The following is a 15096-nucleotide window of genomic DNA, read 5'->3' as shown; positions in this document are numbered from 1 at the left end:
TTAAGCAGTTTTCTAGCTTTTGTATTTGTAAAGAAACACCTGAAATTCAATACCTCAATGTTGAAACAAACAAGAGAGCAAGGGGAAAAGCATCCTGACTTTTTGCACAGCTCTTAAGCTGATTTGGTGATTTCTGGAAGTGGAAGGTACTTCTGGAGCCTGAAGCAATGCACCATGAGAGGCCACAGCAAACAGGGCAGTGTGGTGCCCTGCCTGAGTGCTTCCTCAGTCTTTGTGGGACCTTCCCTTCTGATGTACCTCTGTTTTCCTCTTTGTGTCTCTCTTGCAAAGGAAGCTTTGACACACATCTGAGTCATGAGTTGTGGAAAACCGGTAGCTTCTTTAAACACCCACAGCAGTGAGAGAGGACAAGAGGAAACAGGAACACCCAAAGGCAGTACTAATGCTGCAAAGCAAAGACACATTTTGAGTCTGCACCATTCAGCACCGCACTTCAGGATGCTCTGGGAGCCCTTCTTTAGTGGACTTTTCTGTTGGAATATGTGCTTTGTCCCCACACCTTGTCAGCATTGCCTGCTGCAAAATCCCTGCCATCCTCCAAGTTGTACATGTTCAGAAACACACTGCCTGTGGTTATTTACAGGAATTAGGCAGCCATTTCATGAACTCAGGCATTTTCCCATCCTGGGGAAATCCCAATCTGAAATGCAGCCCAAGATACTGTGGAAGTAAAGCTGTCACTGTGCCCTTGGACCAAGTCATCTCTACCCCTGGGACACATCAGTACAACACATGCTGACCAGGTTCTGCTTTGAGATGAGGGATCACAGGAATCAGGCTCAGATGGTTGCTGCCTCCCTGCAGGGCTGCCTGTGCATGAGCTGAATGTGATTCACCCAGTCGTTTGCTCACATCACTGATGGCTTCACAGTAAGCACAGAGAGGGGCAGGGGCTACAGGGACTCACCCGGTGCCAGATGCAGCACAAGGTGAGTTCACTGACCTGTGAATCTGCAGCCCTACAGGCACCAGGCATCCTTGCTGCCTGCCAGGACTGTGATGTTGCTACACCCCTCCCAAAAGCACTGTAACGACCAGATGTTGCTCTTGACACAGCCTCTTCCCCAGGCAGCAGCAGGTGGGATGCACCAAGTTCAGCACAGATGAATGCGGGGCTGTGGTCCAGAGAGGGACAGTGCATGGCTTCAGACATGCCCAAGGCTGCTTATATCCAGAGGTGGTATGTCCTGTAAAGATAAACCAAGGACCTTCAAGCTGTCTACCAATTCCAACATAAAGAGAGAGGTTAGGGAACCAACCCATTCCACATATCCAGACACTTGTGTGACCCTGGTGTCATTCAAATGGCCCTGGTGACTATAACACAGAAATGCATTTCACTGAGGTTCCCAAGAAAAGAAATAGACATCTCCCTGCTATGGTCAGCCTGGGTCTGTAGGACCCTTGGGAACAGATCTGATTTCCTTGTTAATGTGGTTGCACATCAGCTTGGACACTGCCTGAGCCATTCTAGTCAGAACCTGGCAGAATCTGCATGGTAAGCAGCAGCTGTGGCGGTGGGCTCAGCTGCAGGAGGCAGCAGGGCTGGGGTGCCCTGGGAGCCTTGCAGCTTGCCAGAATGTGTTGCTCTCTTGCCAGTACCAAACACTGCCATTCTCACAAATAGTTAACCTGCCAGGATCTGCGCAGCACTAATGACTTCACATGCATTTAATCAGCTTGGGCTTCCAGAGCCTCCTTCTCAGGAACAGGAAAGGCCATGCACCCCGAGTGCAAATGCTCCCAAAGCCGCACCCCCCCCTTACAAATCATTAATCACTGCTAGGCCAGCAATGCCAGCAAGCAGCAAGCAAGCAGGAAAAGGCCAAGACTCCACAGCCCCGGCAGGAGCAGCTGGAAGCAGTGCTGACCGGTTCTCTGTGGTGGCAGCTCGCTCTCCGACCACCCTCTGTGGGAGGACCTGGTGCAGGTGGCCAGTCCTGCGTGCACTGCCCTTTCCTTCAGGAAGGTCTCTTGGTCCTGGTTTTGGGAAGCTCTGACTGTGGCTGGGGGCTGCTGGGCTACATGTGAGGCAGGAGTTCTGAAGAGGAGCTTCTGCCTGGTCGGCACTGCAGTATTCATCTCTTCACCATGCGGTACAAGGCGTTCTGGAGTACCCTGGAGTACACCTGCCGACTGCTGGGCATCACCACTGCAGCAGGTAAGAGTGAGCTCTCTTTTTCCTGGGCACTACAATGCACTGAGAGGTGTCAGGACCCCTGAGCTGTCTCCCTGCCTTTGGCCAGGTGCAGGCACTGCCCCATCCTATAAAAGGGACAAGGAAACTTGCTCGCTTTTGCTTTGGGACCCAGGGAGGAAGAGTGCTTGGTGTCTGGCCAGGCTTTTTCCAAATACTGTGAGAGGCATAGTGAGACATCAGGCAGGAAGAGCCAGCACTCAGTATGGCAGAGGACAAACCGAAGCACAAATGGAAAAGAAAACAAAATAATATTCTTGTAAAACAGACGGGGGGGGTGGACAAGATGAGACTGAGAAGCAAAATAGTCATGGCTGCACAGAACTGCCAGGATGCTCTGTGGGATGTGAAAATGCAGGAGGATCTCCCTGCGCTGTGTAGTGAGATGTCCTGTGCAAGGCAGGCCGGAGAAGGTGCAGCCATCACAGCACACCTACTGCTGAAGTATCTCTCTGCCTCTATAGCAACCCATCAGGAAGCAGGCTCAGGAAGCAGTTCAGTTTATAGCTGCAGTACAAGCATCATAAATTCACCCACCTGGCTCGTTGCATCTTTTCACCCACTGTTAGGGGCTGCTTGGGACTAGAATCCTCTGGGTTTGGTGACACATCTGAGTGCTCTGTTTCAGGTGAAATGCAGGTGATTTGAGCCAGGTGTCTCAAGCACAGCCTCACCCAGAAGGACTGAACTGTGGTGAATAACCTTCTCAATATGAGGCAACTCCAGATAGGGCATGGGGAAACAGCTAACGTAGAGGCCTCAGGGGTTCCCTCTGACATGGCTGCTGACTCACTGTTATGGGACAGGACAGACAGTGATCTCTGCCTCAGCTTCCCTGAAGTTGAGATCAAAGTGCCTGATTTGCCTAAAGGCTGGAGGTATGAACCAGATGTGAGAGGTGACTTGAGGTAGTGCCTGTTGTTCCTGTGTCAGACCCCCTGGAATTTCAGATTCACATACTGCAGAGTAGGTCACAGCAGGCCTTGCTACCTTTGCATTTCCTTCATCAACTATGCACCCATGAAAGACACTTTGCTCAGGTCAGGGGCAAAGTAGAAAGCACACAGGTTAGCCGAAGAGATTACAGGTCCCCAAGGACACTGGAAGCCCAGCAGGGACACTGGAGGCAGTGCTCTGGAATGTGCTTTAGACTACAGCTATAGGGCAGAGACTTGAGTCTCTGAGTTCACACAAACTCCCAGTAGATAAGTGCACACCATGGCGAGACAGCAACACAGAAGGGCTGGGACACAGCTTTAGCTAGGAAATGCAAATCTCTTCCTTTCCCTATCATTATTACCCTCAGGCCCACATGAGTCCCCCATAGTCTCTCTTAAAGTTCCAAAGAAACTCATAAAGACCTTGCTGGGAGAAAATATGAACTCATTGCCAATGGAAAACTAAAGCTAGAACAGTAGAATTCAAAGCATTTTATAATCTGGGAGTACTTTAGTGGAATACAGTCTCTTTCCTGATTGTTTTCTGTTTTGCATCGCCTACAACTCTTTCTCTAGCACTTCCAGAAATGAGCAGTGCAGTTGTATCTCTGCTGAGCATCACAGACTATTTTGGGGAAGTATAAAGTATCTTGCTTAAAGCTGTACCACAGATCTCTATGCTTTTTCATAGCTCTGATACACTCCCAGTATCACCTGATTTTCCCCAAAGTCCAGCAAAGAATGGGAGGTCCCTATGTTTTACTCTTCTATGTGTCTCAATGGAGTAAGAAAACAGCTTGATGCAAGGTTCAGTGCCTGATGAGGTGTGTGAGGTTTTTCCATGAAATGGAAACCATACAGAAGAGAATCCCATGGGTGTTGTTTGGGATAAAAATAAGAAAGGGAGAGGAGAGTGTATCAGCCTCACTAATTGATTCTCAGAAAGCCTGCCCAGCTCCATAAGCTGCTTGCAAACATAGGATACCCACATAATATAAACCTCCCCTTCCACCAAGATCTTGGAGTGTAATGGCAGCCTGCAATGGTGGGGCTAAAGAGTTTCTTACGTGGGAGAAATCAGACAGCCCTACCATTGACAGGGCAAAGAGAGATCAAACAGCTCTGCAATATGCTACAGTGTTTGGGGCATCTCTGTAGTGCAGAGATTTTAAGACTTGTGATTTCTGCATCTAGGGGAGGGTCCTTACTTATTTCCTAATTCTCATGCTTTCAAACATCTAATTCCTAATCATGTGCCTTTAGCCACATGGTTTGGAAAAGATCCAAATCAAAGCTGCAACTAATCCAAACAAACACCTCAGAAACAGCCCTTTGCTTCTTGCAAATTTTTCGTGCCAACTGCTTTGTGGAAAAAGTAGAAGCTGTACAAAATGAGGAAACCTCCCCATCCAGAGCAGAGACTTGAGCATAACAGCTGAGCTGTTGAACTCTGCAATTATCCCCAGAGCACAAATGAATAAACTCCACATTTGCAGAGGAGATTATAAAGAAGAGTTTTCAGTCATAAGACAGAAAAGGACAATACGTTGCATGCATGATTACAAAGCTCACACATCTTCACAGCCCTCTAATAAGGTTGATTTCCCTGTGCATGTGCTCACGGCTGCAGAGGCAGCCTCCATGGTGGCTCATGGGTTCCACACTTTTCCCTAGCTAACAGGAGCCAGTAGCTCAGGTGACAGAGGGAGCAAATGTTGCAGAACCCTGGCAAAACTTAGCTCAGCCAGGGCTGGAAAGCTGTGTCCTCAGGCACAGACAAACCTTTAGCATTGACCCACCTCATAAGCTTGATAGACACTGGTTTGCATCCCTGTTTGGGAGCCTGGTACTCTTCTCCAGCTGGGGAAACCCACAGCTCAGAATAATGAAGCCAACCTGCACCTCAAACTTTTTGCAATCATGCATTGTGCAGGAATGGTGGTGAACTTCCTGAGCACCAGTGGATGGGCAGGGACCGCTTGGTGACGTGGAGACATCAAGCACAGATAGGAGTGCAGTAAGTGCCTAAAACAATACCCTAGACATGAGAGCTGGGCTCTGGTCAGCTCCTTGCCACTGTCACTTGTGCACAGTGAACAGACAGTTGTTGATGCAAAACACTGTTTCTGCTCCATTTTGGAAACAGCCTTGTGGGTAACTGAAGGATGTTGAAGGAAATTTTCCATTCCCTAAAGCTATTGGCCCCCAGTGGCCAGTCCAGGGAGGATTTTAGCCTCACTAATACTCTTAATCCCCCTTAAACTCACTCCCCACTGTGCTATGCTGGCTGGTGCACTGAGGGGACGTTCATTCCCTAGTTTTAATCTCCATGCTTCCATTATGTGTTTTTCTGTTTGGCTAGCAAAGGATCTTGATGCCATGACTACAGCCCTTTGTGAGAAGGCAGCTGGCACAGTTCCCTACCCTGCTGCAGCCACATGTTGGGTGCAGCAGGCCTGGGCAAGTGGGGAGGGCAGGAGAGTGAGGCTAGCAGACCCTGGGGTTGGGGGGGGGTTACCTAGACAGAGAGGTTCCCACAATGGGACTGGACAGAGGTGGATGGAGCAGTGGGAGTCCCTGTTGCAGTTATGGTGGAACTGTGTGGCAAGGGGTAGAAGTCATGCAGAACAGTGCTGCTTTTCTTCCCTGGGTGTCCAAGGCCAGCTGATATCCCTAGAGCACCTCTCCCCAGCCCATTCTATGGCACTAATGCCATGATGGGGATACAGCTGGGATGGGTTTCTGGGCTGTATGTCAAGACCAGCATTCATCTCTGACCCCTCTGGGTTGGTGTGTCAGCATGAATCACTGCTGCTGGCAGTGCTAACATGCTTCACAGCGCAGTAGGAATAGCCTTACCAGCCCCTGGGGAAACCAGACCATTGATCCTGGGAGATGGCAGGACACCAGAGACCTGGGAACCAACCTTGTAGTCAGCATCTTTCCTACCTTCTTTTTCTAGTGCTGATTGGTGTGGGCGTAGAAACTCTTCAGCGAGGACAGTTCAAAAGCCTGGCATTCTATCTGCTGTGAGTATTTTTCCCCTTAAAGTCAAAGCTGATGGGGTTAACATGTTCAACCCTTCCACCACACACAGCCCCATACTAGACTTCAACAGCAGCATGGAGCAGTGTCCAAGGCTTTGGGCAATTCAGGTCTCCATATTTAGGTTTCAGAAAAGTAAGCTATTTCTGTTAGAAAGTGACGCTACTGCATCTTTGGTATTTGATATTTTCAATGACTACATGAATGATTATGGGGTCTATGGTGCCACTTGATTTCAAGAGGCTCTTCAACATCTTTAGAAGACCATAGTCAAATTATCCTTCTCTTCTACTTTTTTAGTTCTTTGTTTAGTCATTCACTTGTTTCTATTCATGGCAACAAATTCTTTGGTGATCCAGTAGACATTCTAGGTCAAAGACAATTGTCAGTTGTGCCTTTTGCACCAGAAGAGCTTGCAATATTATCATGCTGCCTTTGAGAGGCATGCTTAAGAATCATAAATTTGGCTTACCCTGAAACCAAACCAGAGATTTGTGAAGAATACATAGCAGCATTTAGAAGTGTTGAAGTAAGAAGAAATACAGAAATGCAGCAATGAATACAGATGGAACATAGCAGATGGATTCAATTGTCCAAGGTCATTACAAACCTAGCGAAAATGTTGAAATCTAGAGATACAGGAGAAATTTCTACCTGCCAAATCTCAGAACTCTCAGAACTAGATTTGATTTTTTTTCCCCAGTTGGACTAGATGACAGGTAAAAGTCCCATTCCAACATTCTAAGATTGTTTATGTCGCTGTAGACTCACACAGGCCAGAGGTGACACTGGCTGCAGGTTGACCCTCTAGAGGCAGAAGGACTTTAAGCCCCTCCACAAAACAGCTGAACAGGGGATGTCCAGACCCCAGCACAGACTCTTTTGAATTGGATATGAAATCCTGGCTCTCTATGCCCTTTCTGGCTTGGAGAGCATACTCAAGCCCCATCCTGTCTCCCTGACAGCTCCACCTTTCAGTTTTTCAGGGGTTGCAGTTGCTCTCTGTGAAGGTTTCTTCTTTATCAGTTTGCTCCTGGAGATGTGCTTCACGTGAGTAGACCCCAGTCTTCTCCAGTCTTGGTGGGATATCTCTAAGGCAACTTGCCCCTTAGAGGCAACACAAGGCCTAGTTAATCTGCAAATGCCAGATTAAAGGTCCTGCCCCTAATGCCATGGCAAGTGCACTCAGGCAGGGGGGATGTAAGTGGGGCCATGCCCATAGTCAGTTAAGCCTATATTTTAATTCAGACCTCTGGTATAATTTGCTGAGCATCAGTATGACAAACCCTGGTCTGCAGCATCTGCTTTAAACAATATGAAGCCCTACATGAGACTGATGTTAAAGGAAGATCCAGATTCCCATTGTGTGCTGCAGCTCCATCCCAAAGACAGGGCAGAAATTTAATTTAAAATCTAAAAAATCCTTATGTACTTCTCAGAGAATGGACACTTCTGCTGTCATCTAGCATAAACTCAGAGCTCTGAGAGCTTAGAGACAATACTTTACTCCATCTAATAGACACTCAAATAGTGGCTAAGTGGGCAAATGCACTAAGGAGAGTTGGCCTGAGATGCTGACCTCTGGCAGAAGTAGCCCCTGAACCCATCCTCCCATGGAAGGGACTCAGGCTTTGCCTACCTTCCCTGACCAACACACTGGTTTCCTGGAAAATCAGACCATCTTCACATCTTGATGCATGACAGATCCAAATCTTTTTGCTGTGTGCTTGGTGCCCCATCCCACAAGAACTCTGTTTCTCTCCTCAGATATGAGCCTGACTCCCTGGCACAGGCCTGCTGGAAGCGGGCTAGACATCCGGGGAGCTTCCAGAAATTCCTGGGATACACACTGCTCTCAGTGGCTTGCTTCCTGCATCCTGTCCTCATCTGGCATGTCACCATCCCTGGTGAGGAGCCTATTCTGGTGTGGGGAGTAGTGCAAATGGAAGAGGAGCATGTGTTTTCGAGGGCCAGAGAGGGTGGGGAATTGTGGGGTGCTGGGCTGGTTGTGGATGGTGCTGAGCTAGCTAGACTAATCAGTGCTTGGTGAGAACTTCACCTTGCTGCAGCCCTCAGCCAACATGGCCTTCTCCCCAGGGTCTATGCTGGTGCTCACTGCCCTGGCCTATTTCCTGTTGAGCAAGAGGAGGAAGAGCACAGGGCACAAAGAGATGCATCCCCAGGCAGGCCAATATGTGGACCCTTCAGCCACTGTGGCAGCCCCAACCATCGCTGGTGACACTGAGCAGACCTACACCTTCCACGCGTCCCAGAGGGAGCAGCACCACTCATTGCTGGGTCATATGAAGAGCATCCTGAAGGGCAGCAAGGACAGAAGCCCAGGCCCAGTAGCTCCTGTCCAAGAAGCGGCCCCAGCAGCCCCACGCAAGCAAGTGCACTTCCAGGAAAAAGTGGTGCAGATCATCCCCTCTGTCAGCGAGAGCTTGGAGGATGTGGAGAGTGAGGCTGAAGAGACCACATCGGACACAACACCCATCCTCACCCCTCCTGATGCTCCTGTGATACTCAGTCCCCTCAGCTCCACAGGCCTCTTTTGAGCCCTCAGCAGGACTGAGGATAGTACAAGCCTGATGACCCTGGCACTCTAGCATTCAAAAGGCCCTGAGAGGTGGCCTTTCTTGCCCTCTCTGCCTCCAGAGTGACAACCCTGTCACTGCCTCTTCAAGGGTCTGCCCACAACACATGGTCTCACCCTTTGTGACAGAGCAAGTGTGGTTCCCAACCCTGCAGTACCATGCCCAGGGGATAGGTTGTTTTTTAGCCAGGGTAGTGCCAGGACAGTAAAGTTTCTGCTCCTACAGCCTTATGCATGGGCCACCCCTCTGTTACAGCACTAAACAACACAGTGGTTGCTCCTGCCTAACATCACAGCCATGGTGTGTACCTCCTACGTGGCTGCAGCAAACAGGAGGAGGGGAGACTGCCATGTCTCCAGAGCAGCCTCTGCCGGGGGTTGCTGTCTCCCTTCTGCCCTTGCTGCACATTGAAGAGCTCAGAGCTGAGATACCCTCAAGCACAGGGCACCTTATACTGTATGTTCCCTCACAACACTTGCACCAGCTGTAACAGGCCTAGGGCATCCAAAACTTTATTTCAGAGTTGGGCTGAGACCTGGCATCCACTGAGTGCTAAGTGCCCTCCCCTGAGGCACACTCTGAGCCCAGCAGGGAAATCATCTCTGGCTTTGGGGGGCACCTACACAGGAGCAGGGAGGACCCTGAACTTCCTGGTATCCACTGCACAGAGAGCACTCTCAAGTTAGAAGAGCTTTGGGATTATGTAGCCACTCAGATCATGAGATTCAGCGCTGTGCTGGCACAGCAGACTGCGTGTATATCCCAAGGTGTGTTAACAATTGGCCTCAGAGGGCAGAGGCAATAATAAAGTTTCAGTGTTGTCCCACTAGTCCCCTCCATCCCATCTTATCCCTGAACCCTTCAGCCCTGACTTAATCCCATCATATTTTCTGCCCTTTGAGAAATGTTCACATAAAATCAAACCTTTCTCTCCTGTTCAACTCATTCTCTTGGCTCTCCTCTACCTGAGGTCTAAGACTTCCAGATGCCATCCGTGCCTGCAGATACCATCCTTTTGGTTGGCTTCAGGCAACACTTTTGGCTGTACATGGGAAAGAAGTCATGTGGCTGAGTTTTCTTAGAAATAGGACATGAGGCTACACTGTCACCACTGCTAAGATGAAGTTTTATCTACTCCAAGCCCAGACACACAGCCTTAGGATGAGGCAGTGGTAAGGAGAGAAGACCCCTGAGACCTGCTAGCTATAAGGTAAAAGCCAGTGGGGCTGGCTGTGTTTTCTTGGAAATACATTATCTCTTCTTTTTAAAATCTCAGCTCTCTGAGTCACAATCACCATGTTCCTTGAGGAAAGAAGAGTAATTTAGAGCAAAGTGCAAAAATGGATGAGAGTTAAAAAATCAGAAGGCAATTGAGATAAGAACCCAGTACTACTTTTTAATAAACTGGTTTTAAGTGACTCCTAATTTGGGAGGTGGTTGAGGAAGAAAGTGAAAGATACTGAGTTACAATATTTGATTGCCTGTGTTTGATAATGAAGCACTTTCCACAAGAGCATCTTATAAATGGTTGCACACACTTGTCATTCTTACAATCAGACATAACCAAAAAGCTTTTTGTTGCATCACCAACATTTAAAATAATAGCTGGTATCAATATGTTATAGACACAACACATAGATTAGAGACCTCCTCCTCCTGGCTCCACAAATTAATCCTCCACCCCATAATTGTGTGCTGGGGAAGAGTCACGTACACATCTGCCTCTGGGGAGGTTTTACATCTGCAGAACTGTCTTCAGAAAATTGTGTTTGTTTACAGCCTAATGCACAACTGATAGCAGCAAACCCAGGATCCAACCACAGCCCCACCCTTGAGCTAGAGTATTCATCACATTAAGAAATAAAAATAAAGCTGTTTTCCTCTAAAGCTGGTGACCAAACAGCACACCCTTAACAACAAAGGTCCTGACTCAGCTGTTACAGGGTACCCACTCTTGTCAACTCTGCCCTAAAAGGTTGTGCTTGGAAATGGCTTCCCGGCACGATCATGCATCTGCTGTGCAATTAGACCCACTCTCATTAGCAAAATCGGCTTTCTGCATCTTCTTTGAACATTGCCTAACTAATTATGCACATAGAGATAAGGCTGATTGAAAAGGCACTGGTCCCAATAGATCAAGCAATCCGCCAATGAGAGAAAGATCACATGTCTGCAGCCTCCTCCTCTAGCCCTGAGCAAAGCTTCAGAGCAGCATGGGTGAGGACAGCTGTTCCACAACAAATTTCATCCTTCATCCCTTACTCAATCAGTCTCATGCCCCTACCAGCTGGCAAAGGGATGCTATGCAAGCACCACTGGAGCAGTGAAGTGTTTGAAGAGCAAATTTTATTGCTCTGTAAAATGCCTAAAAAAGGTTGCACTAGTTCCAAGTCTGCAGAACGAGGTGTAGTTTTCAGGATTGTCTTTTGAAAGTGTGGTGTAGGCTTCTCCTAAGAAGCAAGGCCAGGAGAAGCTACAGGTGAAATGATTGCTCAGCCTTCCTGAAGACAGTACTAGAACTGGTTACTCTTTCTGAATGCTTCTTTGTGTTGGCCTGGCTCCTCTTCAGCCACAGTTAGCTATCTGAGAAGATGAAGGCTGGAAAAAAAAAAAAAGAAGCTGCTCATCTTTTCTATATTATTAATTGCCTGTTCAGTTAAGGGCCATGACTGGCTCACCCTGGGATCTGGCAAGAGACTGCATCAGTGACAGGGAAGTAGATGCTCCAAGCTGTGCCCCAAACAGGTACAATCTCAACACAAAGGCTGAGCTGATGCCCCAACTGCCCCTGCCAAGGAGTCCATTTGTATATTCCCCACTCTGTTCCTCACCGCTCATCCCACCCTTGGTGCTATCTTCTAGCTCCATCAGCTCACAGAGCTTGTCAGCTCAGAGGAAAAATAAGTAGGAAAAACTAAGTGGGTGGCTACCTTCTTGGGTAATGAGCAAAATAAATCAATGAAAGGAAGGGCCAGCCACAAAGTGAATCAAGTGAATGATAAAAGCACCCCTTTTAGAGGCAGGAGGCTTTTAGAGCAGCTCAACTGCTTAAAGAAATGCAGCCTCAGGCTTTCTTTAAAATCCCAGTGCAGAGAAAATGTTCAACCTCAAGGGGTGTCAAATGGCTTTGCAGAGAGCTCAGAGATTATTTGCTAGAGTGTACATGTTTCTGTTGACCACTCTCCCTACACCTAACAGTGAGGGACTATCCCAGGGACTATTAAAGGCACCAGAGATGCTGTAGAGAGTTTTTATAGGCATCTGGATATGAGAAACTTTCATAGGTAGAGGTGAATTTCAGGAAAAGAAAGAGGAAGAACTTGACATTATTAACTGTGTAGGGCAGTGCTATTTGAATTTGAGCTGCTTGAACTATAAATCCACAAAGCACTACATGAATGCTACTATGTATTTTTTTCCTGATTACAGTTAATTCATGATACATCTAATCAATTAAGATTAATCCTCTTCGTTAGACTTCATAAAGCTATAAACTTCTGTGGATTCACATACCGAGAGGATACAAGATGAGTTGTCCAAAAGAAATTACTCGTGTAATGTAAAACTCTGTGAGGTAATCCTGGCAGAAATTATTTCCTTCAAAATTTCCTCCAAAGATTTCTCAGCATGAGGAAAAATTTGCTGTGCACATGCGCAGTAGAAACACAACCCTCATCACAGTTCACTGAACTAGTATGCTTCAAGCAGTTACTCCATTTAAAGTTTTATGTGAAGGTGAATACAGATTTCAGTGCAGGGCCTGATTACAACTTCTTTCCACCTCCAATGCATACTAGTATGAGGAGCTGTTCACAGCTCCATGGGCAGTCACACTACCTGCCCCACCACAGTGCTCTCACTTCACAGCATGTGCTTAAAGGGTCACACTTCAAACACTCCGTTCCTGTGAGCAGTACTCCATTTGAAACATGGTTATGAATGTTTTACCAGTACAACAGCAGTGTTAGGAACATAGAGTACATTTGGAGAGAAAAATGTTCAGTTTCTGCAGCATCACTACTTGAAATTAGAAATTCCCTGTTCATATCTGCACTGCACTGGTATTGGTGTCAGTGTCATGGGCGGCTCCTAACTCAATATTGAGTAATAGCCGCATGCAGCAGAGGACCTGTCTCCACTTGATTCCAAACACTGCTTGCTTACGCACCTGCAATCTTTCCACTTCTCTGCCTTGCAACTTCTCCCATCCCATTCAGGAGAATCTGCCACGTGCTGAGGCAGAAATGCAGCTTCTGTTTTGGCTGGACTCCTGAATTTTGTGCTGTGCAGGAAGTTACAGGAAGCAGGAACCATGTGCCAAACCTGCCTGGCATTCCTTGGAGCTGTCAGTCCTCTTATCTTCTCAGCATAGTGTGTCTAAAAGCACAAATCTGGCTATGTCAAGCTTGCATTACACTGATGAAACTACTGCACTTAGGTTATATCCCAGTGAATGATTAAGGTACCCTTAGGAAACTAATCCTAGGAAGCTATTCACTCAGCATGTGACTTACTGAAGCTTGTTTTGTAACTCTATGCAAAGCACCACGAATATGATTTTTCCAACCCAAGTCTGTAAATCACAGACTAAAATGGAAATTGCTATTTCGGACTGACACACACACACACAAAACCAAAACCAGAACAACAAAACAACAATAGGAACAACAAAACACACCAAAAACCCACAAACAAACAAAATAAGGAAACAACCCAAACGCCACCACCACCACCACCAACAACAACAACAAGAAAAGCAGCATCTGAGAAAGAAAGGAAAAACCCAGTATCTAAAGTTGATGCACAGCACAGGAGGAAGCTATGAACAGCATCTCAACACTAATCCTCATACCACTGTCACCTTTTCCTTCTTATCAGACTCTCCACCCCAAACTTTTCCACCTCAGAGCTGGCCTCATTCAGAAAAGAAAGCTATGTATAAGAAAAATCATCTTGGTCAATCCATGGTAAACAAAACTAAGAGCTAACCTCTGCAGCACATGCTTTTTAGCTACACATATACATACTCTATATGCTGTAAAGTTTTATGCAAGAACAATGATCTGTTGCATGTAACGAGACATACCATGACTAGCTAGGTAAAATAGCCTTACCCCCACAGTTAATACCAAAACCAAATATATCTGTATTGGGGGGGAAGGAGGGAAATATAAAATCAATAAAACAAACAAACAAAAAAACCCCAAAACCACCAGAAAACCCCAAAGAAACAAAACCCAACCCAAGCCTAACCACAAAACCCTCTAACCTGCACAATATCAAAGAACTAGACAAAAATCTCCAAAATTATCTATCAAATATTCTGAAGTCCAAGAATAATATCAAACCTAAGTGCTCATACTATTATTTGTAATGCTTGCAGTAGCTATGAAAAGATGTAATTGAAATTATAATGGAGTTATAAATTAATACATTTACTAAGATTTGATTGAAAGGTTGGTTGACTTTTCTATCAAAATTGCTGCTTTTGGAGTCATGTGAAAATATCAGACACTCAGCTACTGTTCACAGAGATACTACAGTCATAAAGTCTTGAAAGCTGGAAGCTCTTGGTGATCCTGTAGAGCTTATACATGGCTTTGAATGCAGAAAGCTGGCTAATCTGTGTTATCCAGAAAGGGGGAAACTGTTTAGAATTCCACTTCTTAAATGCCCTCTCACTTTTCATTCATTCTTACTTTTTTCTGCTGTCTTCAGCAACCAATAACAAACATTTCATGGACAACAGATGTTCTCAAGTTGAACCAGCTTGCACACATCAGTCATCACAGAAAGCTGCTTCTACATCTGAAAAATCTGTCTACTGTTTTGCATTAACCAAGTGAAAGTTACCTGCAAACCCACTCTTCATTATGTACAAATATGAAGCAGTCATATTTGTCTTTAACAGATAAGGCTAAAACTCATCACACGCTTCAGTCATGATTCAGCAAGAAACTGGTTGAGATAAATGAATATATACAAAGCCTAGGACAAATCCCAGAGTCAGGCAGGATGGCCAGGGACATCTGAAATAGAATACTAACACTCATACTTGGTTACTTCTTCTTGATGTTCTAGAGAGCGATTGCCAGAGTGTTGAGTATCCCCTTACATTACTACACTCCTTTTCTTTGTCCTATAGGTAGCAGTGGCCAAAGATAAAAAATAAGCAGACAGATGAGCAATTACAATTCTGCAATTCTGCATTAAATTTTTCCCCCAAATCCCCTCTCAGGTGAATGGTCTTATAAGGAAAAAAAAATAGCAGTTTTGTGTAGAGGGTTGCATGTGCATA

At 46.4% G+C, this 15096-nt stretch overlaps 1 protein-coding gene across 2 annotated transcripts; it reads left to right on the top strand.

Moving 5' to 3' along the window:
* The first annotated feature begins 1738 nt into the window (after window positions 1–1738).
* Window positions 1739–9510, top strand: TMEM72 (transmembrane protein 72). 2 transcript variants are annotated; one of them, XM_009897717.2, is made up of 5 exons: window positions 1739–2182; window positions 6119–6185; window positions 7180–7251; window positions 7969–8108; window positions 8299–9510. In XM_009897717.2, exons 1-5 carry the CDS (start codon window positions 2113–2115, stop codon window positions 8757–8759), a joined length of 810 nt encoding a protein of 269 aa, XP_009896019.1. In that variant the 5' UTR covers window positions 1739–2112; the 3' UTR covers window positions 8760–9510. The 2 variants fall into 2 exon arrangements, with proteins under 2 accessions (XP_009896019.1, XP_054019591.1); XM_054163616.1 differs by lacking the exon at window positions 7180–7251.
* Window positions 9511–15096: the final 5586 nt, after the last annotated feature.

The sequence above is a fragment of the Dryobates pubescens genome, chromosome 8 (assembly GCF_014839835.1).
Source record: "Dryobates pubescens isolate bDryPub1 chromosome 8, bDryPub1.pri, whole genome shotgun sequence".
NCBI classification, from domain to species: domain Eukaryota; kingdom Metazoa; phylum Chordata; class Aves; order Piciformes; family Picidae; genus Dryobates; species Dryobates pubescens.
This window is presented reverse-complemented; position numbering and strand designations above follow the sequence as displayed.